The 24,723-nt window shown below is 37.5% G+C and overlaps 1 protein-coding gene across 1 annotated transcript in view; it reads left to right on the forward strand.

Moving 5' to 3' along the window:
• The window catches only part of MICU2 (mitochondrial calcium uptake 2), a 154,860-nt gene that overhangs the window by 68,813 nt on the left and 61,324 nt on the right, over positions 1 to 24,723 (forward strand). Inside the window, exon 2 of the mRNA XM_072850497.1 lies at positions 17,131 to 17,278. Coding sequence (XP_072706598.1) covers positions 17,131 to 17,278 — 148 coding nt within the window. The remainder of the gene's footprint in view (positions 1 to 17,130; positions 17,279 to 24,723) is intronic.

Consider the following 24,723-nt stretch of genomic DNA (forward strand, 5'->3'; position numbering starts at 1 on the left):
AGTTTGTGAAGTGATATGGAAACTGTACTTATGGAGATTTTTTTCACCTCTGCTGTGAGGCTGAAAAACTTATGTATGTTAAAGATCTATCCTGGAGAGAGAAATAATCAACTATATTTAAGTTTGCCTCAGTCACAAAACTAGCATATAATTTGACATGAACTTGACATTCCCAGGGTCTATTATCCATTGTGCAATTCTTCACAATAGGCAATAGATGTGTGAAACTCCATGCCAAAAGTCATTAAAGTCACTAAAAGTTTGCATGGACTCAAGGAGATGTTGGGTAAGTGCCAGAAAGTGATATAACCAAGGGTTGTTAAATACAAAGAAATCACATCCAGCTCAGGATGTCCCTGAGCTCAAAATAGATTAATATTGAGAGAATATTTTTATTCCTTCCTAAGCATTTGCTTATGGCCAATGCTTGAATTGGTGCAGACACACTGCTATTAGATTTTAAGTAAAACATCTGACTCATTCAGATGCTTTAACCTTGCAGACACAGAGCAGAAGGAAGGAGAAAGGATGTTGGATGAGGTGAACCTTTGGTCTGACCCAGTGTAGTCATTCCTCTATTCTTCTGAGACCATCTCTGACCAAATTCAGGAGGACATTTAAATGTTTTCTCAATACTTTCAAGATAGGGCTTAGACATATGCGTGAGTTCAGCTCTGAGCATGAGCTTAAGTCCTACTATATATGTGTGCATTTATTTGTTTTTCTGAAGAGAAGTGCTTTTGAAATCTGTATATCTGCTAACAGGTCACAAAACTGAAATGTCCCGACTGGCAAGTCAAAGCTATGGAGCACTACAGAGCCTTGGACAAAGGGGTGCTAACTTTCTGCATTTAGAAGCAGGGTATCTGTGTAACTACTTTAAATTAATATTTTATAATGGAATAAGCTTTAATGTCTCATATCCTCCAAAGATTTCCCCATTAAAAAAATCTAAACATTACTGAGTTTACCAACTGATTTTTATTTGGACTGACTTCTATTTTCACTCTAATTTTCATGAGCCATAAAAACTGAAGACATGATGATATCCAAGCTAGCTATGGAGTTGATGCAACTGTGTATGTCTGTTTGCGGTAAGGGGTACCCTGGGACCCCGTTCTTCCTTGCAGTTCTTCCCCAGAGGTCACCTGCCTAAATGCAGGTGCTGGCAAGGAGAGTGTGAGCTTGACTGAGACTGTGCCCTAGATACAGACCTAAGCAATGTGCGTTTGTCTTTCATTGTCATTCAAAATGAACAAGGTGTTTCCTAAGCACAGCGAGAGCAACCCTGTAACTAGTTTCTACCCATCTCACTACTGGCTTCAGTGCTAATTTTTTTTCCCCCAGAACTGTTTTCAAGTTTGGTGGTTGCAGAATAAATAGCATCTCCCTATTCTTGACAAATATGGGGTACCTGTGGTCTTCTGACGTCAAGAAGCAGGAGTCTTATGTGGCAGAGAATGGGGCAGTGAGGGGGACATGACACGACTAGGTATATCATCGTCTTTTTCCTTTCTTCTTCCATTCAATTGCATGGCAAATGTGGCAGACCAGCACATTTAACAGAATGAGCATCTCTGACAGTTGGTCTCAAGAGCCTAGTGTTTGATGATATTTACCTCAAGTTTCTCTATTAACTGAGACTGTATTTATTGAAGATCTTAATGTAGGATTGTTTGGCTTCCTATTTTAAATCTTAAAAAGCCTAATCTGTTGTGCAATGTGAGATTGAGCACCAGTTAGCCTTACCTCCCTTCTTTTTTTCTTTCCAGTAAGGAGATCGTTGGGAAAACATGGAAAAGGGTGGCACAGAGAAATAAACTTACTTTAAGTGAGTTACATTGTAAAACCTTTAGCTAAGTTGTTTTGACTGTCCAAAATTAATTCCTGTCTTAGTAATAAGCCAATTAACAAAGGCCAGAGTTGGATTTGAAGAACTGTTTGGTGGTGTTGCTAATATTGTCACATTGTCACATTTTAGTATTACATTGTCACATTTTAGTTTTGTAAAAAAGAAATGGCATTACTATCTCAGATGCTATAGATAAATGCATAATATCCCTATTTTTAAAATTAATCCAATTCTGCATTTTTATGGGTGTTCCAACTAGCCTGGTCTTTGCTCTTAACCTGTTCTGGGCTCTTTCTCTGTCTGCCATCCTGAAATTTTGTTGCAAATGGTGAATTAGCACATGAAAGTCATTCTCTCTGAAAAAATATTGTGGAGAATTTCAGCAGTGTCTTGAATTAGAAAATATATTTAGCATGGTAAACATCCTGTCTTCGTTGGTTGTGTCAGTTATTTCCAGCATAAGACTTTAACAAATCAGTGGAAGATTCAATATATTCTTTTACTTAATACATGTTGGAATAGGTGTCTAGCTACAGATCCAGAATGAATCTGGTTTTCAAGGGTGATAGCTAGTACTAGCTAGAAATCAAGTCATCAATTTGTACTTTGAAATTGTGAAATTATAGTGCTGGCTAGTGAATCTTCTCAAGCAGAGCAGGGGGAAACTAACTTGCATTATTTTTAGTTACTACTGCAAACATGTACAAATAAGCAGTCTGTCTTTAAAAAATGTGGGCATGCCTGAGGTGTTAGGATGTCTGAGAAATTGTTTTTTATTAAAAGAGGTTGGACTCTAGCATTAGAGTTGGAATGTAGCATTAATATGACTCAATCTGAATTTTACACAATTTCGTCCCTCTTGAATTAAATGCTGTAGTCAAGAAATTTCACAAAAGAAGTCTGAGATAAAGATAATCTTAAAAACTTTGAAGAGGAGAAGAGAGAATTGCATCAGATGGAGTTCTGGACCTCCCAAAGAAATGTAATGTTGTGCAGACTATCTGCTTCCAAGAATATGGCAGCTTTGATAAATGAAGCAACACTGATAACCACTGAGGTCTTGAAAAAGAAAATCAGCAGATGCTTGATGACTTGCTTAAATGGTACTGCAACCTCTACAAAAGCCGTTTAAGATGCAGCCAGGATGACTGAAAACAACTTTATCTCTGGTACAGAGGAACGTAGCACAGAAAAGTGGATGACCTACCAGGTACAGGTTTTTGCTAGATTCAGATGCTGCAGAGGAGAAAATTGTAGTGCTGCATTTTGACCTTGCCGTCCCACTGAAAGTGCAGCAGTGATGAGCTTTGAAGGGAGGATTGAGAAAACATACTTGAACTTCCATTGTAGAAGGAAGGTTCAAAATTAGAGGATGGAATTTATAAACACTAATAAAAAATGAAGGGTCATTACAACTCTGCTGTAATCAGGAATACACTGGTTTTACACTCTGCAGTGGCTCCAATTAAAATAAATATTTGTCAGTGTTACCTTATTCACGGTGTTTCATATTGAATTAATTTAAACTTTCAGGATAACTGTTACTGAAACAACTGAATGTAAAAGGGATTTTAAAAATTTCTCTGATGTAAATCTAATGTCCTGGACAATCATCTCCTTCATGCCCAGTTTAGAGGTAGTAAGACATTTTCTCTTTGCAGATGAAGTGTGTGTATAAATTAATGAATGGAAGCTTCTGTTACCTGCTGTTGGTGCCCTTAACTTTTTCTCATTCGTTCTGTTTTCTGTGGTTTTTCTGTTAGAGGCTGTCAAAAACTGATTTCAAAAGTTCTGATCTACACAGCAATCTGCTGGAACTTTTAAGATCATTCTTACCAATTTTAAGTATGATGCATTTTACAGTCCATTGAAAACTTAAAATGCTACACAAATCTTTGAGCAAATAATGCATGCTTGGTTCAAAGTAAATATGTCAATTTGAATAAGCGGAATTCTAGATTTCTGAATTCTTGCTTGAACTATTTTGAGTTTATTGTGAAAGTTTTAGTTTTGGAAGAGGATGTTCATGAAAATGTTAAATTAGAAAATTAGAATATCAGAATTTAGACAAAACTTTCAGTGTGGTTTCTGTTTTTCTGGACAATAAGTGGCACAGCAGAATCGTGCATCATACGAGTTTCTTAGCTGTCTCTCTTCATCCAGTCTTTCCATGTGTAATCTCTGTGTCAAATGAAAATGCTTTAGAAGAAAAATTCTGCATAGGTAGAAAGTTTAAAAAAATAAGCAGGACTAGGAAAAATGTGTCTGGTCATTGGTAAATACAATGTGTTTTAAGACATGCAAGTTTTACATGTAACATTGTCACAAGATCATTGACTCCTACAGAAAACAAATCATTTGTTTAGAAGTGAAGTCAGCAGCTTTATGGAGAAATAAATATAATTTTACAACTTAATTACAAAGTAAACATTTCTTGTGGTTGCAATGACTTTGTTGTTATTGTTGTATTAATCTTACAGGACATATGGATGTTTGTTTCAGATCCCTCCTGGGACCTGCTAAATCCTCTGAGCATAACTCTGACCCCTCTTCTAAAGAGCTTAACTTGTTAGCCATTTTTCATCTATGTGACTAAACCCTTAATAAATAAACAAAAAAAAAAAGGAAAGGAAAGCTTTAAAGAGGTTCTGTTTTCTTTCTTTTACATGTTGTTATTGTCTGATTAATTTACCTCTGTGGAAGTTTTATCTAATAGTGTTAGTTCACTGTATTTAAAAGTGAAGAATTTCACACTTCCCAGATGCTGTTGAATGCTTTGGGAGGTTTGGTGGGGGGTAGTCTTTTTCTATGGCAACCTAATCAGTTAACTCCCCATCACTTATGGCACCTTTTTAAGTACCAGGCTCTCTGAGAACTGAGAAAACGTCTTGGTGTAACATAGGTAACAATGGGATTTAAAATCTGATAGACTTTTTGTAGAGTAAAGAGTGTATTGTGACAGATTCAGCTAAGTATTTATTTTGTTTTCAGTTTGGTTGCTTATGCAGAAGAACCTGGAGCGTTCCCCCCCCCCCCCCCTTGTTTCTTTTTGCCATTTGCATGTGTCTTTAACTTGTTATAACAAAATTTTATTATAAAAGGGATGGATAAAAGCTTAGAAAACATTTCCCCCCCCCAGGAAATTTTCAAGCTTCCAGGGGAGCACTAATGTGATTAGCTCTGAAATGTGATTAGCTCTGTAATGTTCATATTATCACTGAAGGGAATTCTTACTCTTTCTGAACACAGTTTTCCTGTCTTTCCAGCAATCTGTCACATCTGGGATTCTTATATATTTATTCTTAAGGGAATAATATTTTTTGACTATTGCCTACTATTTGGGCTCTTCTTTATTTTAAACAGTGAATTTTTTTTTTTTTTTTTTTTAAATTTCAGAATATTTATAGCAAGCACTTGTGTAGTTGCATGCCCTCTTCTCTTTTGTTGTGTTTTGGTTTGGAGGGGGGGAGTATTTAAAAAAAAACAAAAAAACAAAAAACAAAACAAACCACAAACTGTAAAATTCCTTATTCCTTTACCAGTAAATGTTTTTATGTAGCTTTGCTGTGTAAAGCCATCATACCAGTGTACAACTGGTACATACATGGGTATGATGTACAGTGACCTACGATACTGTTAAATACATGTGTGGATTAAAACAAGAGCCTTAAAGCACCACCTTGTAGATCTTGTGACCAAGGAGATCTCTCTTTCCATGAAGAATAAATTCAGGGCTCCTGTCTCAGCTGAGCACCAGCCAACAGAACTTCAAGATTCATAGTATTTTTTAACTATCTGAGTTTTCTTTATGTCAAAGCCTTCAAAAAGGGAGACACTGAAATTTGGATAAATTCATAACAACTACAAGTTTCTTTTGAAGTATTTGCAAGCTGACTAAATAGAAGCACTCATTTACAGAGACCGATGACAGCTAGCATATATGATGCTTGCATATTTAAGATTGTAATCTTTTTTTTTCATTCTCTGGTAGTATAATATAAGTATTTTTAAGCCTTACGTAGGCATCCTGTTTGATTGGTTTGAGTTGTATTTACTCTTCTATACAGAAACATAGTTCTTTAGTCCAGGAAGATGAAATCACAGGATATTTCTGCTTTGGGGGTTCTTGTCCTTGGCAGAGAAGTAGTTGTAAGTCCATAGGTTCTGCCGCTGCATGGTTGGTTTTGATCAGTGCTGTTAGCATGGTCAGCAACTGCAATGCAGGGTGTATTTCCTGTAATGTAATCCCAGTGTTGTGATGAAAATTCGCTGGCAGGGCAAGTCCAAAGTACCAAGGTTAAAAATTATCAGGATTCGCATTTTAATGCATAATTACATTTGGCACGCGGCGTGTTTCAGTGCGTGATAGGGGAATCTAAGGCTGTTCTACATCTACTTTTATGGAAGGCACTGTGCATTCGGCCGCTGTTTAAAACGTTTTGGATGTGCAAGCATGTTAACAATAGCGCTTAAACAAGATAGGTATTCTGAAACGTGTTTTGAAAACATGCAAGTGACAGTCTGATGACAGGGAGGCAGTTTCTTTCACAGTGTTTCCCTTGAAGTGCATATATTGTCTGCAAAATATCATGCCGGTGTAATACCTTTTCGGGAATGCTTTTGGCACATTGTTGCAAACGTAGGGTGTACAGAACTATTGGAAGTGTATGTAACCATTGACAGAGACACTTTGAAGTTGTTTTAGAAAGCTTATAAGACCAATTCTGGTACATTTCTGGTATTCTCTTTTTTTTTTTTTTTTTTAAACTTTTCTCCTCCCATTATCACTAAACTCCCTACTATCTTAATTCCCATTCCATTGTATTTACCACTTTGTGCTCAGCCCTTACACAAATTATGGTAGCCATCTTCTTTCTAGTCTCTTTTGTTCACACATAGGCATGGATATATTTCAATCTGCACAACATTAAATGCTAACACAATATATCTGTTTAATTAAAAAAAAAAATTTCTTGAAAATTTAACGGCTTTGGCTTTTTATTATGTAACTCTTGACTGTCTTCTTACATATTGCTACATCAAATCTAGTTCCCTTATCCTCAGCTTTTCATCTCTTTAATTTTTCTTTTGAACCTGTACTGCTTACTTTACCTATTTGAAAGTCATCTTCCCTTTTTGTCATCGTCTCCCAGTCTTGATTTTGGATATACATTCTCTTAGGTCCTTGTGCTTAGGTCAGGCTACTACATCTACCATTAAACAGTTTATTTTCTCCTTTAAATTCTTACTTATAAGCAGTGAGTCCAGAATTCATCTGTCTTCTCATTCAGAACAAAAACTGGTGTAGCATTCAACTACCTACTATTAAAGCAGCTAACTTTTTTCCTGTCTGTACAGTTATTACAGGACCACGCACTATGACGGTAAAAAGCTTTTAAAGCTGTAAAGCATCAGGTAAATATATAGCACCGTGCAGTTGGCATGGGTTGGACTGCAAAAATTCTCGCAGTTCGAAGTTGTACTTCTCAAACTCAGACCTATATAGTCCCATTTTGAAGGGCGTGCAGTTAAACTGAACCGCCATGTAATAAATGGATTATGCCTTGACGTAGTTCAGAACAGATCAAGTAGACCTACTATCTGAGTTACCCAAACAAAGCAAGAAGCTATTTGAGAAGGGCATATGGTTTCCTTCTACAGCACAAGCACATGTAAGAGGTAAACTGCTATTAACTTGAAAAGTCCTGAAGATCTGCAGGCCCAGGGTAAGCAAAAAGTTCAGATGGCTTAGAGCCTCTCCCGGCTGCTCCTGAGAAGGTGTGCCAAGAGACATTCCGTACATCATTTGAATTGAGAAAGGGGAGGAAAAATAAAGATATTATGGCATTTTTGAGGCAAATAGTTAAGCTCCATGTATTGATTACTCATTTGCACATAGCATCTTTCAAAAATATCTAGCTCTTCTTACCTTTAAAGATAAATGTATTCGTGTCTTCACATTTTAACTGCACTTTAATGTGCAGTGATTGACTGAAAAAGATCAGTGAGAAGTAGGTACAACACATTTTTCACTTAAATCCACTGACTGTCAAATACAATAGCAGTGTGATGAGCTTTCTGAGAAAGCTGTATGAACATGTTTCCTGGGCACATTGCCTTTGAGGTGTCTATGTGGTCCCCCTGCCGCTCTGTATGTATTTAGTACTCCTGCACCAGTGTGTTCGAGCGGTGTGTCAGCCTCGGTAGGGGAATGTGTAAGCAGGGTGGTGTGATAACTTGCAAGTTGAGGTGTAAATGTATGGTTTGTTAAATGAACTGGTTCTCCGGCTTGTTAGAGCTTGGGCACCTTATCTGCCTTCGTTATATTCTGTTAGTGGAAATGTGTTACTTTCCGACTTCTCTTTAAGTTTATGTATAAATATGAGCTCTGCTAAGGCTGAAATTTCTAGAATTTAATAGTGAAATTAAAAAAACCTTGTAAACTGAGACTGTTTTCTGTGTTAACCTTATATTTGGTTTAATTCTCCATTTGGTATGGGTTCTAGTAACAGCGGAAGACCTGCTCTGTGTGCACCAGTTTAGTCTGAACTCAGTGAAATACAAAGAGCGGGAGAGAAAAATTAAAACCAAAAATATCAGGGGTTTAGATGCAAATAAACTGTTCAGCTGCTGCTTCAAACGTAACCGTCACTAATTAGTACTAGCACAGCAGAATTGTCTGAGCAGCTATTTGAAAGAAAGAAGGGGAGTGGCACCTGTTAGTCCATAGAAAGGGCTTCATCTAATTTTGGAGTATTTATATTCAGCGGTGTTAAGCGTAGCCAGACATAAGGCTATTGCATTCTCATTCTCCACTTGTCCTTCTTTTAGCAGTCTGGTCTCTGTCTCAGAAGTAGCTCCTGAGAAGGTATTTTAATCTTTTGTCCATTTCATATTTAGGGATTTCAAGGCTGTTAGAGCTTTTAGTAATGTAGTTGTTTATTTAGTTTCACATTGCTAAACAGTCATTCAAATACTTAGAACTTATTTCCAAACAGAAATCAGTACTTTTTTTCCTCTTCTTTCTGGACTTACTTTGCATCCAAGCTTGCAGTTTGGTCTGCAAGGTCAAAAAATGTAACATTGAAAAAAGTAATACGGATCAATTCACTTCATAAGAATGTTTTGCTTCTGCTCTTATGTCTTCAACTTGATGTTGGTTTTGGTGACTGGTGCATTTGATTGAGACTCTGCATAATACATGGGTCACGTTCTTTATTGTGAAAGCACAAACTACTTTTGCATGTATTTATACAAGCTTTCTTAAATATTACAATCCTGAGCTTTCTGTAAGTCACATATTTCTATCAAATGGATTTCTTGTCAAAACCCTTTTTCATCTATAAATTATTGCATCATATGAAACTTTCAAACCTTGAGCTTCAAGCATTATCCTCTGTGCATTCAGCATGCATGCTGGTATGTTAACATGTGCAGCAGGGTTTGAGGTTAAGTTACAATTTCTGTTATTTTGATCATTTCAAATTGGATTGAGTTGAAATTGAGATACAATAATGACACAAGTTAACTGCAAAGTTTTCATCAGTCTTACAGAAATTTGATATAGAGTTGCTAAATCCATCTGTAGATCTAGTGTGAATTAATGGATCCAAACCTAAGGCTCCCAGAGAGCCTGCTGGCACCAACTGGATTTTAATTACATCCCACACATTGGTTTAGTTATCCTTATAGCAGGTAAAATGAGTGGTGCAAGTTAACTCTTCCAGATCAGGGAAGAAAAAAAATGCATTGATCCTCTTTTTTTGGCCGGGGGGGGGAGAACTTTTATAGCTTAATTTTTTTTCCAAGGGAAAGGGAAAGTGGAAGAAGTTGTATAGATGATGGAGGAAAGAAAGGAAATGAAAGGATACCAAGAGGCAAAATAAGTACATTATATGGAAAGGAGTAGAGTGAAGAAAGAAAAAGTATGTTGGGAAAAATTAACTGGGAAATGTAGACTATTTTATAAGCAGAAAAAATTAAGATGGAAAACATATAAAAGGTGCAGGCACATCAAACCACCAAATTCTGTGCAAAGGGAGAAAATGTAAAATGAAAGAATGTGGAAGACATAATTTAAGGGAGAGATAAGTGTATATGCTTATTTTAAGTAATTTCTGATTCATGATCAGCTGCAAATATTTGTAGCTTGTAGTTGAGTAGCTGAGTTTGTACAACTCTTCTTACATGGCACTGTTTGTAGTTCAGTTTGTAGTTGAGTAGTTGAGTTTGTACACAACTGCTTACATTTTGAATGGATGCAGAATTTGCTTACAGTGTTACCAAAATCACATCACAGTGATCAGCAGTGTTAAAAAAATCACAGGTAAGGGTTATCAAGGTTTTATTTATGTAACCTTTCATTTTTATTCAATGTATTTTTTAAAAAAACGTTCAAAGATACAGTAAATATAAGGTTTTTACTTGACTTAAGCTTGCTATTTTTCACACCAAAAAAAAAATTAAGCCAAAAATTGAACACCATGAATTCTGTATCAGCATGCTAAATTAAGAGACTGATAAACAGATTCATTACATTAATCTGAAAATTAATTGTAAGAAGTAATGTTGTTGCCCTTAGGCACTTCTCAGTGCAGGAAGCCAAGAAGGAAACCATAGTCTTCGGTAATGCTTACAGACGCCAGTGGCTGGTCAGCCGCTGATCCCTTGCCATGTCAACTGCACTTGCATCCTTCTAGAGCCCTTTTTATGTCATTCAATTCTAATTTACCATCAACTATCATAGCTTTACCATGGACATGCTCAAATTGGCATTGGAGGCTTGACATAAAACCCCAAAGGCAACTAAATTCCAAGTTAAAGCTGAAACTTCATTCTTAATTCACTCAGTTGTGCGGGGGTGCTGTGGAGCATGTGGGAACACCCAGTGTTTGAAGCCCTGGCTGTACCCACACACAATAGAACAAGTTAAGGATGGAATTTCAGCCCAAGCCTTAACGTTAATGCAGCATAGCTCTTTCTGGTTTGATTTCTTCTTATATGGCACTGTTAAAGACAAAAATAAGCCCAAGTCAATCTCAGAGTCATTTCAAATTATGCTTACAAGAATCTTGTGCAAGCAATAGTAATAGATTCTTCTCACCCATTGCCTCTCTCAGTAAATTTGAATTTTTGCATCCTGCTTGCTTTGACTTTGCACTGTTGGAAACTGCTGAGGTGTTAGATTGCAGATACCTTAATATCTAAAGTCCAGCCTTAAATACATAATTGTTTCCTACAGTATACCTGTCTTTACTTGAAAATCATTTTGTGGAATAGGATTAAAGAGGAAAACTCCGCTTTTTGCCCTGTACATGCATTTTTATGAGCAAAATGAGCTTTCACAGTGTTTTTAGAAATGTCAGGAATGTCAAATCTTTTTTATCTGAAGGACTCCTTGGATGACTCAGGAAAAAGTACTTGGAAATTAGTCAGGACTTAATTGAAGTGGGAAGAATACTGAATTGTTGAGAGAGGGTTTGCTCCCCTATGCATGCTTTAGATTGGTACTTTAAAAGAAGATCAATCTTAATTTTAAGTGATTGAATCAGCGTTTTCTTCAAAGCATATTTTTTATTCAATCTGTGGTCAGGCATTTGGAATACTCATTAGAATAGTTATTTGGTCATTTATCCCTTCTCAGAGCAAATGAGAGTTATGCTTCTAATCTTTTTTCAAAAATCCATAGCTCTCTACTACTGCCCATGTATTTCCATACTTTGCCAACTGTCTTTGGGTGGTCCGGCATCCCTGCTTGCTGAAGACCTGGAGAGAGACTTATTGGTGAAGAGAACAATGGTAGAGGAGGGGGATACAGCTTTTAAAAGAGCATGTAAGCTGCTATTGTAGACTTGTCTATATTTTACACTTAGCCACATGACATGGCCTGTACCTGATTCAGGATGCCTGTGTCCCCTTTTCTGAAACAGTAGATCTGCTTTTGCTCAGGATTCAGGACTGTCCTAAACCATAGTTTCAGGAATAACTTGATCACTGGCAATAGTAGTCCAGAAACAGCAAACACTTTGGTGGAAAGAAGTGATACAGCTAAGCAAAGAGTTTAGTAATGATGCTCCAGAACACCTTCTGAAATTATTATTTTGATTTGAAGAATAATCATAGTAAAGTGTTATGCTCATATTGTCTATTTAGGTTATGAGAGTGGGTTTGTGTGGTGAGATGGAGAACTGAGGCAGTATGAGGGTCATAGTTGGCAGTGTGGCTGACGAAATTGTGATGACCAAGATATGAGAAAGATGTCACTCAAAGCTTAATTAAATGCTGGCAGTATGTTTAAGGAAGAAATTAAGAAGAGTAAGAATAAGATCATCAGTACTGATCTTTGAAGGGCAAACATCCAGCTGCATTCAATTTAATTAAAATTGCAGAAATAATTGTACTGAATATTTTTGTCAAATTATAAATTATAAAGCTTGCACCAGAGCAGTCATCACTTTTTCAGTATCGTTACAACTTGGTTGTGAATTTCTAGTCTCTGATGCCAAATGTAGCAGGTTCAAGTCCTTAATTGATATTAAACCAATTTGAACAATATTATTGTTGGTTTTGGAAAACATTGTAAGAAAGATGGCAATTAAAAGGCCTTACGTCATCATGATGTGCTATTTGAGTATGTGGCCGCTGATGCTACCTACCTTCACTCTGGACAGTAAAGATTCCTTACGCACTTTCTATCCTGGCTGAAGTGTGTAAGACCGCTGCTGCCACCTCTTCTCCTCTGAGCTTCCACCCTCTGGTACGTTTGCCCAGACTTTCAGTCTCTCATGCAATAAAAATGTGCAAACGTGTTTGGTGGGAAGGAAGGACAACTTTTTCTGTTGTGCTCTATCTCTCCCTTCATCTTCTGAACTGTCTGTCCAGACAGCTAAAAAAATCCCTGTAATTGCACTCCAGAACTGCCATTCTTACCACTTGTTATAAAGGGAGCCTGGATTAACCACATTTAATGGTGGTGCTGGTGGTGTAGCTGTACGAAGCTCCAGTGGAGAGCCCAGCTCAGTCATCTTGATAACTTCTGTGTAGTCACTGGCAGGTTGCTATTAGGTCCCCCTGAAGCTTTTCTCTTCTCTGGGTTGAAAAAGCCCAGTTCCCTCAGCTTCCAGATGTTCTGTAGTAAAAAGGATCTTAATAAAAACTTTCAGATTATTTTTTTCTTAGGTTTTGTGCAGATTGCAGAGCCACTTGGGGAAATTTCAGTCTTTATTCTCATAACTGTCAAAGGGGGTAAAACTTATTCAGCATTTTTGAAATATTTTGATAGGCTTTTTATTTTGTCTGTACATATTTCTCTCCCAGACCTTCACTGAGGTCTGCCTTGTGCTCCTCCATAAATTAAAGTGCAAAGTAATGGGATATGAGATAATTGCAAACATTTTGCTTTCATGTTATACTTCTGCACTCCTGATTGTTGCACAGTCTTTTCTTTTTTTTTCCTTTAACATTAACATACATGGAGTATGCTGTAGAGACTGTCACAGTAACCATACTAAAATGTGGGGGGAAAGCAGAAATAAAGATACCTGTCATCATAAAGATGGCAGGTCAGCTTTGCAGCTGGTATAAATTGTTTTACTGCCATTGGAGTGCCATGAATTTTCAGTCTGAGGGCCACATCTGTTCAGAAGTAGTAAGCAGTTACATCTGAGCTGTAGCGTAGCTCATGCTGAGCTCATGCTGGTGTCCAGAGGGGTCAGAGTGCTTTTAGCAGACACTGAGCTTCTCATACAGTGACAGGACATCAGGAATTTTGCAAAAGCTTTGAAAACAAAGTAGGAGATGGCACAGCTGATGCACTTCATCCCATAAGGTTTGCTTATCTCATTTGTGCTAGTATTTGAAGCTGACTTCCGTAAGGAATGACCCATGTTCTCAAGGCTGTTTTGCAAATCAGGGATGCTAGTTGCATGAAAAGAAAGGGGCTTGATGAATCTTTAGTCATGCGTTATTGTAATTCTGATGGGAATACGTTCTCTTCCAAATACAAGGCACTCTTCAGAGTTAATAGGTGAACTTGTACCTATCTCTTTCAGTTAAAATTGTGGATTGCTGAAATTCAATGCTTTGATATCAGTAACAAGTTTAGCTTTAGACAGAATTCTGACAAATACGGCAAGACTTAAACTTGAAAATCCAGTTGGTTTGAAGATGTTGTAGGATTAGCTCTTTACTTCTTGTCTAAACTTTTTATTTTGTATTTGTGCAGAAAGATTGCTTTTCATTCCATAATTTTAGTTAAAGGACAACTGTGAAGCAATTTTCCATTTTTTTTTTTAAATTAGCCATTGGGCAAAAATTGCTCATGTTATTATGAGGAGATGATTTTAGTAAGAAAGCTGCATGTTAATACCCAGCAACTATGAACTATTCATTTGATATCTGCAACATTTGTTGAATCTTGTTAACTAAGCAATTATAGAGTCACTTGTCCCCTGAAGTTTTAAAAAGAATAAAGCTAAAGTTCTCATTACATTAGATTTATTTTTAAACAGTGTTTTCTAGAACGTACAGATCTGAATCATAGAACAGCAGCAGTGCAGCTGCTGTTGTAGGCCACGATGAAACTCCCTACTGCGTAAGAAGTTTAAAGCAGCGATATTGATACAAAATGGTCATATCTAAAACAAAGTAAACCTTGGCTTCAGATACTTAGAAGTAGCCCTCATTCTCCTTGCATATCAGAATATGACTGTTTTAATTCTAAATTATGAGTATTTTGTTTTCTTTCTTGTTGGTCCCCTCTCCCACCGCCTTCATTGAAACCCAAGGTTTGCGGGAAGCAAACATGCTACAAGGGGAAGCTAAAATTGACTGTAACAAGGTGCTGGTATCATTCAGTGAAGTATTTTAACAAGTGCTTAATGCTAACACAAAGGTGCAAGGCGTGGGATTAAATTGCAAGTCGCAGCCTTCTATTTAGAACTATAATTAAGTATAATATAATATATGATAGTAATAATTGTACCCAGGCTATGGCCATAGGTTTGCCAGTGGTGCCCCTTGTCTTGAGATACCCAAACTGTATGAACGTATGGTCCCCATATCCAGTTAGGGATCATGGTGGGTAGAGAAAAAGGAAACCTAATGACATGAAGTTGAAATGCTCCATCCTCTTCTCTGATGTCTCATTGTCCACTGAACTGTTTTTTCATGCTTTCTTCAATGGACTGGTTATTGGCCACAGCTTGAGGTCCACTCTCCTGTTACCAGAGTGCTTCACTGCAAAGCAGTTGGTCGTTACTCTCAGACCACACTGGGTCCCATTATTTGGAGCTGCCTGTATCAATATCAGTCCTCTCTCTCTTTCCTCTGCCTCCTAAGCCTGATACTAAACCTAATGTTTTTTATTTTAACTTCAGAGCCCTGTCTGAACGCTAGAAGCTGTTGTCCCAAAACAGCTTGTATGTTCATTGTATCAGCTAGCTCCCCTGCTGTCTTTGCCACTTCATACCAAAATCCTGGGATGTTGTCAGCTGGGTGGAGGAAATATAACTGCTGGCGCTTGATTCTGCAATTGTTCAAACTCAGCAGTGGAGACTGAATTAGCAGTCCCCATCCTGGAGGAACAGCAGGTTAAAACTGAAGTGTCAGAAATCTGATCACAGCTTTTAAGTGGTTCAGAGAGTCCCATTCCCTTCTTGCTTGCCCACTCCCTGGATGTGTGCGCACAAACACGCAGGCACCCCATTACCTGCTATGCTATTTGCAAATATCTGTGCACGTTCCTGATTTTCGTAATGACCTCCTGTGCAACTGGGTACCTGTTACCTTCTGTGTCACTATAACCAGTGCTGACTTCAGCAAAACCAAGCAAGGTGTTCCCACTGGTCTCCCCCCTCCTCCGTTCACATACTGTCTGCCTGTCTGTGTCCCACAGTTCACCCCATGAACATGCTCAGCACAGCAGACCCTGTGTTTTAACATCAACTGGTGAGACCCTCGCTGCACCTGCAGCTGGTCTGAGTGTAACCAGGAGCCGCTTGCACTGCCCTGTCTCAGGAGTCACCCAGTTTGCAAAATGCAACATACACCAGCACTATACTGGACTGCTCAAATGCCACACAGTCTATAGGAATGATCCAGAAACTGAAAACTGCATAAACAAATAGTGATCGTTTGCTGGAAGATGTGATGCAGTGCCTCGGTAGGCCGTGCCCTAGGCTGTACCTGCTCATCTGCGTCACACACCGAGTAATGCCACAGGCACTGACCTAGCTGCAGATCCATCTTGCTGTTTACTGACTTGTTTCAAGTATGTTCAAGTTGGGACCTTGGTACTTAGCCTTGGATTTTCTTGCTTTTCCTTTATTTTCTCAAATTCTAGATTTCTTTCTCAAATTTCTAAAATTGAGTGATACTGCTGGTGGTAAAATTGTTCCGCGGTTAATGTTCAAATACACACATGTTCTGAATTTTAGAGTGTCTCGTTTTCCTGTTGTCACTTACTATCTCTGAAATCCTAAAATGTAACATCTCTGTTTCACTTTGTCTGTGTCCTCTCTTGCTGCCAGTAAGTGCTGTTACTACTCATCAGAGTGTTGTCAACTTGTATGATTTCGATCGTGAGTCTCTCCATATTTAAGGGGAGGGGGAGTTGGAAGTTTTTTGTTTGCTTGACTAGTCGAATCTTTGGGTTTGGTGATAGGATCTCTGACTCTTTTGTCAGTGTTTTCATTGCTTTTCCTGTTTTTCTAACTTCTCTGAAAGATAGGGCCATACTTAAACTGGATCATCATTATTCTCCCTTCTTAGGAGTTGCTCCACAACTTGATAATTAACTTCAAGAGTGGATCATTTGCATGGATGCAGAGCACATTTCAACCTTTGCTGAGCCAGTCACTAAGCAGGCAAAATACTATTTGCTTTTTGGTCGGTTTAGTTTTTTGTTAAGTTAGCAAGCTGAATTTGGCTCAACAAGAGTCCAACAAGTAGCAGAGCTGGCAAACGAGGAAGTGCAGGACCACATGGCCCAGAGCAAGGGAGTGGGAAGCAAGGGCAGCCTTTGGTGACAGCAAGCCATTCATTTGGCTCAGCTATGTTGTTAAGGCATGCTCTCAGTGAAGCCAAAAAATACTTTGAATGTCATATAAGCATGTCATTCATTAGGGTCATGCAATAAAAGCTTTAATTCCTGGTAGTCTCTTCTTGTAGCTAGGCACAAAATATTGAGGTTAATCAAGATCACGTATAGGATTCTTTCTAATTGCAGAGTTGGTTTACAAATGCAACCATCTTTTGCATGGATTCTTTTTGTGTTTCAGAAGGAAGATGTCATTAATGCGGAAAGGGACGAAAGACTGTCTCTTCGGAAGCATCGCTTCATGCATTTTGCATCATTGGAATATGAAGGAGAATATTACATGACACCAAGAGATTTCTTGTTCTCAGTAATGTTTGATCAAGTTGAACGTAAGTTGTTTTCTCATCATTGTATTTGTGAGGGAAAAGAAACTTGCAGGTCCCCTTAAAGATGTAATTTGCAAATCACTGGGATAAGATCCTTTATCTGACATAAATCAGCAGAAGCCAATTTATAAATGTTGTGCATATGGATTCTCACAGGCATCACCACCCTTTACACCTGTGAAGTGAGGCTGATGATTTAGAAATCTGGTGATTTGATGATGACATTACTTCTCTGCATATTTTGCATGTCTGATCAGTATGTAGTTTCTCAATTACTTACATGCCACAAAAAATAGTAGGACTGTAATATAATAGTGTTCATACCATTCCTGGCCCCATTATCTGTCTATCCACTTCATCAGTAAGTACTCTGTAACCTTTTTTCTTAGAAGAGGTAGTGATGGGAGTGACTTGAATGAGTGTAATGAAGCATTGACCTCAGCTCTAGGTTTCTGTTTTCAAATCTCCTCTGGTTTATACAAAACCTAGTTAAGAACAAATCAAAATTGTATGCATGTTTTTAAAAAAGTACTTTTAAAAGCAGACTTTCTGAGAAGAAGATAGGACCAGCACACAAATAAAAAGTGCATAGGTGGTTGTCCTCCTTTCCTCCTGGTTTTCTGGCCTCATTAACTCGTCCCCATTCCTTAAGCTTCTTTTATCTGTCTTTTATATAATCTTCTCTAATTTCCATGTTACAGTAATTTTTTAAAATGATAGATGTTTTTTCTCCAAAAATTTGGCTTTTACAGCTTCCCCAAGAATTTTTTGCTTTAGAAAGGTTAAGTTCTCTAAGTTTCAGAGAGGATTGTCACTCAGAGGACAAATACTCTGTTAGTACATCTCCTGAGGGAGAGGGGGAAACCCCAACTTCAATCATTGTTTGCTGCAGTCTGCACATACTGACCAGGGGAGCACGTTGTCTAGCAAAAGCCATTTATAGCCTGGGATGCTCTGCCCAGCTAGCAGCAAATGTCCGTGTGGCTTGGGGGTATTGAACAGGAAATACAGAAGGGAATCCAAGGTACTGTGGAAAGGCTTGAGAGACGGGGAGGAAGGAGACCTGAACGCACTTTGATTCAAGCCTGTGGGAAACGTGGGGCAGAACAGAGTTTACTGAGCTGCAGGTGGTCAAAGAATTGGATACAAGAATCTGTAATAAAAGAAGTTTTCTTGTGTCTGCCAAAAATCTATAGGTTATAAGGATACATGGCTTTACTGCTGACACACAACTTCTAATATTATACAAAGCTGAATATAAATCCTTAGAAGGACTTTATGACTTTGAGAGTCATGGAGACTCTCAAAATAACTTTTTTTTAATATATGGCTAATGGAAAGAGTTCTTTGCCCTTCAAAATTTAGGTCATTAAGTTAAAAACCTAGAAGGGATTTTCTTTAGTTTTCCAGCCTGAAACACAGTGAATACTGAAATTTTCAGTTTTGAAGGTGTGGGTTTCAGACAGTTGTCTGTGAAAGCAAGGTTAGAGAGATAAGTGTTTTTCAGTCTTAGCAGTTCATACATATTAATTGGTTACTCCAACTATAATAATACATGTGCAGATTTTTAATGAAGTGGTATGTGGGTAAGATTTATTTGTAATGCAGCCGAGTTAATTTCAGTTACTTTGCTAATATGAGTAGGAAACAGCGTTAAGCAGAAAAGAAAAAATAATGACAAGAAAAAAATACGTGAAAAAAAAAATCTTTGCACTAGTGCATATTTAGCATTTCAAATTGAGGTCAGGCTTACAACAATAGCATCATAGACAGTTCATAGAAAAATGTTAATACCTGAATCTAATGCTCCTAAACATTTTTTTTAACCATCATTATGCTACTTTGGTCAGTAGCATAAACGCAATGGTAAGAAATTATCTTCAAGTCATATTGCTTAGGATTTTAGGTTTTCTTGTAACTGCAAACAGACATAGCATTTGTTAGCAGAGAAATATGGTGGTTTAAGTATTTTAAAGGCAGTGGTTTGTTCATTGTGTTTAGAAGAGTTTCATGCAAAGAAAATAAACAGACCTATCTCAAGTGTCTGTCCAGGTGTGTTCAGAATAGATCAAGATGGTGAACTTCATAGCAAAGCAGCAATTATATTTGGAAACTTTCTGCTTATATCATAAAATTAATTCCTTTTCACCCTGAACAGTGGTTTTAGAAAGGAAAACAGGCATGCCACCACTAATCCTAGAAAGTCCTTCACTTACTGGCATACTGAGATGCAATTTTAACATGTGATACTGCATACAAATGGTGAGTCTTATAATGCTGAACTTAAAGCTGCAATGATTGGTTATTCTCTACCTATTTTTTATTAATAACTAATTAAAAAAAAAACCTCTGAAAAATTTGAAGCACCCTGGCAGTACCACTCATCTTCATAAATATTTGCTTGGGGTTTGCCAATTGGTTGCTGTATATAATAATATGGAAGGCTTAGGACTGTGCTGAAGTTTTGTTTCTGCTGTCTTTTTTACAGGTAATAGCCAAGAACATATGACCAGCCTCACAAGCAATTTAGCTGTGTAGACCAAGAAATATTGCTGAGGTTGATCACAACATTCTGTTGCTTTGTTCCTATTCAGAGATAAACACTCCCAAAGGGGAAAAAGGCAAGCGAAAAGAGGGGATGAGAAGCAGTTATGGGTTGGGAATCGGGGTCCTTGTCCAACAGCCTTGGGGTTTTTTGCTCACTGGTGATTGTCATTGGAGAATTACTTTGAAATCTCCTGTTAGTTTTCAAGCATAATTAAATTTAGACGAAAGTAAATGTGGTGTTCTGTAAACCAGATGAGTTGTTGGTGCTAGATCAAAAGTGCTGATGTTAGAAAATACCAAAATATTTTAGCTATGTCCAGACTGTCAAGTGAATTCCTGTACCCAGTTGGGTGGAATTTATTACTGAAGCAAAAATCTTAGGTGTGCCCTTTGACAAGGTTGCAAAACATGCAATAAATTATGATTTATTATAGAACACTTTCCCAGATAAGAAAACAGATGAACTGTGGTGCAAATATATCAACTGTCATCCAACCCAAGTGATCTTGAACCCTGCTTGGTAGACCTTAGTTCACTAGCTCTGCTCATTTGTTTCCTGGTACATGGGTTTCTCTATTACTCATTTTCTTTAAGGTAGGCCAAAAATTGTGAAATCTTGGCATTCCTGTTGCTTAAATCACACCTGCAAAGTTATTTACTGTCAGGGTGATAATGAAGAAAAATATTTACAGTCCTGCCATCTAAGAAGAATGAGCTGATAACAAATGCAGAGTTTTCTGACAGACTTATTTTGTTCTGCATATTGACAAAGCAAAGAGCTCTACAAAGGAAGAAAGGCACCATCCAAAAAAAAATGTGCTTGCTTTTAGATGCAGCGTTTCACACTGGATTACCTTTGTAAATATTTGCCTAATTCTATTACTGTTAGTTATTTTATGGAAGGAAGCAGCCACCTTTTTATAAACAGTGGCAAACAGTAAATGAGAAGTGGTAGTGTGGCACAGCATTTGTGCTGGTACAAAACACCTACAACAGTGTTTTGTACCAGTTAATGCAGTGTGTACTAAATGCACCATTGAGATTTTTGGATTCATGGCTATATGCCCTGTAATCTTGTGTTAAAACAATGTTACCACAGGGATGTGTGGCAAACCACTGCAAAACCAGCCAAGTTCTTCTGGGTAATCTGTGGGATGTTCATGTAAACCATCATAACTGATGCAATGATAGTTTAGTGAAAAAGTGTTTTCTGTTACTCTTCTTATCGTGATGTAAAAACTTCTCAATGTCTAGTAATATCTAATAAGAATAATATGAACTTGTGTTGCATGAGAAATTCTAGCGTTTTTAAGATAACAGGTATAAGAAGGATAAAGCTCAGCTGACTTACACTGAATTTTCATTGCAATGCAGGATTATTTTTAAAACACCCTTCCAGCTTCATGTATAAACTTGTGTTTTAAACAGTTGTGCATACTTAGGCTCATATTCCAGATTATACGGCCAATATTGTGTTAGAGCTTCTCCATGGAAATATCATCTCTGGTGTGTTGTTGTTGTAGAACATATAAGAAAATCTGTATTAAATTTTGAAAAGGACTACAGATACAAGAATGCTTCAGAAAATGAAGATTTTGCAGTACATTAAATCTGGACTGTGTTTATGTTCATTTTTCTGGAGAAGATTATTTGAGAAATACCTTCCTCTTTCAAGTAGAAGACAAATGTTCAGGTTAGCTTGTCTGATAACAAGTGATACTGATTAAATAAAGATCTTGATCCTTCTGAACTCATTCCAGATTTAATGTATCATAGCATCTTCACATCCTGAACCAGTCCTTTATCTGCGGTAAAACAGTTTTTCCTGCGTTCTATAGCACCAGGGTGCCAGAGGCAGTATTTCCACAGTAGAGTCCTACCTGTCAGTGAGTATTAGCATGTTGTAAGTTTGCTGGGAGAAGTTGTTTGGGTTGGTTAAGCTTTCTGTGAAAACATGGTTGGCACAAGGTTGTGGTATGTTTGCAGGTTTGATATGATGTGTGGCTTCATGTTGTCACAGCATCAGCGTGGTCATGACTGTGAATGAATCTGAGGAAAGGATACAGTGCAAGGGTGCGATGGCTAGAAAATTGAGTTCTCCATTGTCCTTAGTGGAGATCAGTGCTGGTGCAGTCAGTGGTATTTGGAGAGCCAAGAGGGACCAGCCAGCAGATGGGCACTTCAGAACGAGCTGAGTCAATCCTTTTGTTTCTGGATCTTGAGTTTTTGTCTCTAGTGGGAGTTCAGATGCCCATACTTCAGTGTCTTCATTTTGACCTGAATTTCATATACAATAACTGATCAGACTGATATGAGTCATGCATGAGTGTCAGATCTAAAACCTAGGATTCAGAGCCAAAGACTAAGATTTAAGCTTGTGTAAGTGGTGAAGCTCCATATGGGGAGTGAGGATTGAAATGTTATATGGGGAGCCATTGGCACAGCTGGGAACTGAATTCAATCATCCTGAATTTCTAATATGTTAACAAAGAGATCGTTTTCTCTCTCTCTCTGCATTTAGTATTTTTTAGCACTGATAAGTTGTTGTTGCTCAAATCCTCCAAACACAGTAGAGAACTCTGCAAGCTGGGATATGCAGGACAGAGACGACCCCTTGCCCAGTGCTAGATGGAAGGTAAAGCAAAGCAAAGGTGAAGAAGCAGCATAATGATTTAAGGTCATTATATGAATCTCTTCTGAGTTTTAGAAAAATGAAACAAAATCAGTCATTTCTAGCCAAAGCTTTTTAGTCATTGTTGTTTACTCATTTGTTAAAGTGGGGTTATGAGTGAAGGAAAGTAATGTTCCTGTTGAGGGATCTGCACTCACAAGCAAAGATAAGCAGATTGATGAAAATTTCTGCTTCTGTAACTAGCCCATACTGTGAATTTTTCATCTTCAGGTATACTTCATCATCCAAACAGCATTAGGAAATCCTACCACAACCCTAAGAAAGCCTTTAAAGTAACATATTGTATACATTTGGCCTTTTACTTTCCCTTAAGTGTCGAAATACAACATTAAAATTGATGTTCTGGATAAAATATTAGATCGTTTTGGATAAAATGTACCTCAGCCAATTGTTGGTAAATAGATAAGCTAAATAAGATTTTTTTTTCTTTTTTTCTCCTCAGCAATAGTATGTTAACACTGATAACTTAAGTTACATAGGCTGTCTGATGCAACAGCAATGATCTTCATGGGATTGGTTTATCTAAAAATTAATTTGAAGGGAAATAGTTCTTTATCTAGAAACAGTAGAAATACTGGAGAAATTCCTATAATCTTGATAACGTGTATTTATGTCTGGTCATAAACTTTGTTGTGAAATCAAAATAAAGACGAGTGCATTTTCGTAGCAGTTGCATCACGAGGTACTATGTAACAGAATTGGAGATAGGGTTCTTGAGGGGAAAAGGGGTCTTCCACCCCGCAGCAATCAAATCTGGTCTGTTGGCCAGGCTGCTTTTTTGGTGTATTAACCACGGGCCACTGCACTGACTTATTTGTTTGCTCTCATTTTTCAGAAAAACTTGTTAGGTTGAGAGTCAGAAAAATAGATACAAGAGGTGCTGCGATTAGAGCAGAGGTGTTAGGCGAGAGCTGGCTTCCAGCGCTGTAGCCCCTGCAGCAGGGAGGAAGCATGCACGGTCACATGGGGGAGCAGGAGGAAGGATTGAGCAGTGGTGTTTGGAGGAAAGGGAGCCATGGAGCAAAGTCACTTAAAAAGCAGCAGGTTTTAGCATACCATTGCACAGGGAGAAGGTGTCCTTTTTTTTCCCCTGTTCCATTTCCATGCCTTGAACCATGTTACGAGACAGTGCTGAAGGTACCCGGGATACATTCCTTGTAAGGTCAAATACGAAAATATATTTTTGACCCTTAAAATTATACCGACATTGTATTAATTACATTTGTATTTTTGTGGTTATGTCTGCATGAGACAACAGTAAGGTTATAATAAGCTTGTGGCTTTGTTGTGATTATTTCTTATTTTTCCCTTTGTGGCATTACTGACTAGCTGGAGAATGACACAGAATCAGAGTTCTTACCTCGATTGACTGCAGTGCTTACTGATTAGGCAAAAACTTTGGCAAGATGTTTTGTTTTGAAAATACATTACTAGCTATTTAGCTTTCTGAAACACAGTTCTTAATTAGAAGATATATTGCAACTTCTCAATGAATGAAAGCAATTTTTTAAAACTCAGCACAAAAATAGTACCAGTAATAAAAGTGGTCAGGCTTCAGCAGAGTTGCGAGCAAGAGGAAAGTGGTCTCAACACACATCTTGAAGGATTTAGTTATTTAAAGTGTGAAAGTTATTAGTTATTTAATGGCATCTGAATGGAAAACAGATTCCTTGAAACGAAAGAAAATATATTGTGCGCATACAGAATACTTGTAGTACAAGTAATGGAAAGATCTGGTTATTAATAACAGGAGTCTGCTTGTTGTATAAACACCGGCTGCCTTAGAATTTCAGAAGTCTTGCAACAGTTTCTGCTTTAGTCAAGTATTCCAGTTTTGTGACATGCTACCGTGATATTTAAAATACTTAACAGAGAAGTCACTTTTCTTTTTTTTTTATATGTATGAGCAAATTTCAAGAACTTGTATAATCATTCTTGCTCTCTGAATATTTTTCCTATTTGTAAAGATTTTTTTATTTTTGTAGAACACCACACACTATTTCAACTACATTTATAACATACTGTCAGCATACCACAGAAATATCTCTGGGATTTTTTTCTGCCACAGGTTCTGAATACTTTTTGACAGATTACTTCAGTATTATTTTTTTAATAAATTCAGTGGAACTTAATCAGTTCTGAAACATCCTGCTTAACTGGCACTTAAGTCTTAACAGATGTAGCGTGAAAATCAGACTCAATGAATTTT

Source organism: Ciconia boyciana, chromosome 1, assembly GCF_034638445.1.
Source record: "Ciconia boyciana chromosome 1, ASM3463844v1, whole genome shotgun sequence".
Classification (NCBI taxonomy): Eukaryota; Metazoa; Chordata; class Aves; order Ciconiiformes; family Ciconiidae; genus Ciconia; species Ciconia boyciana.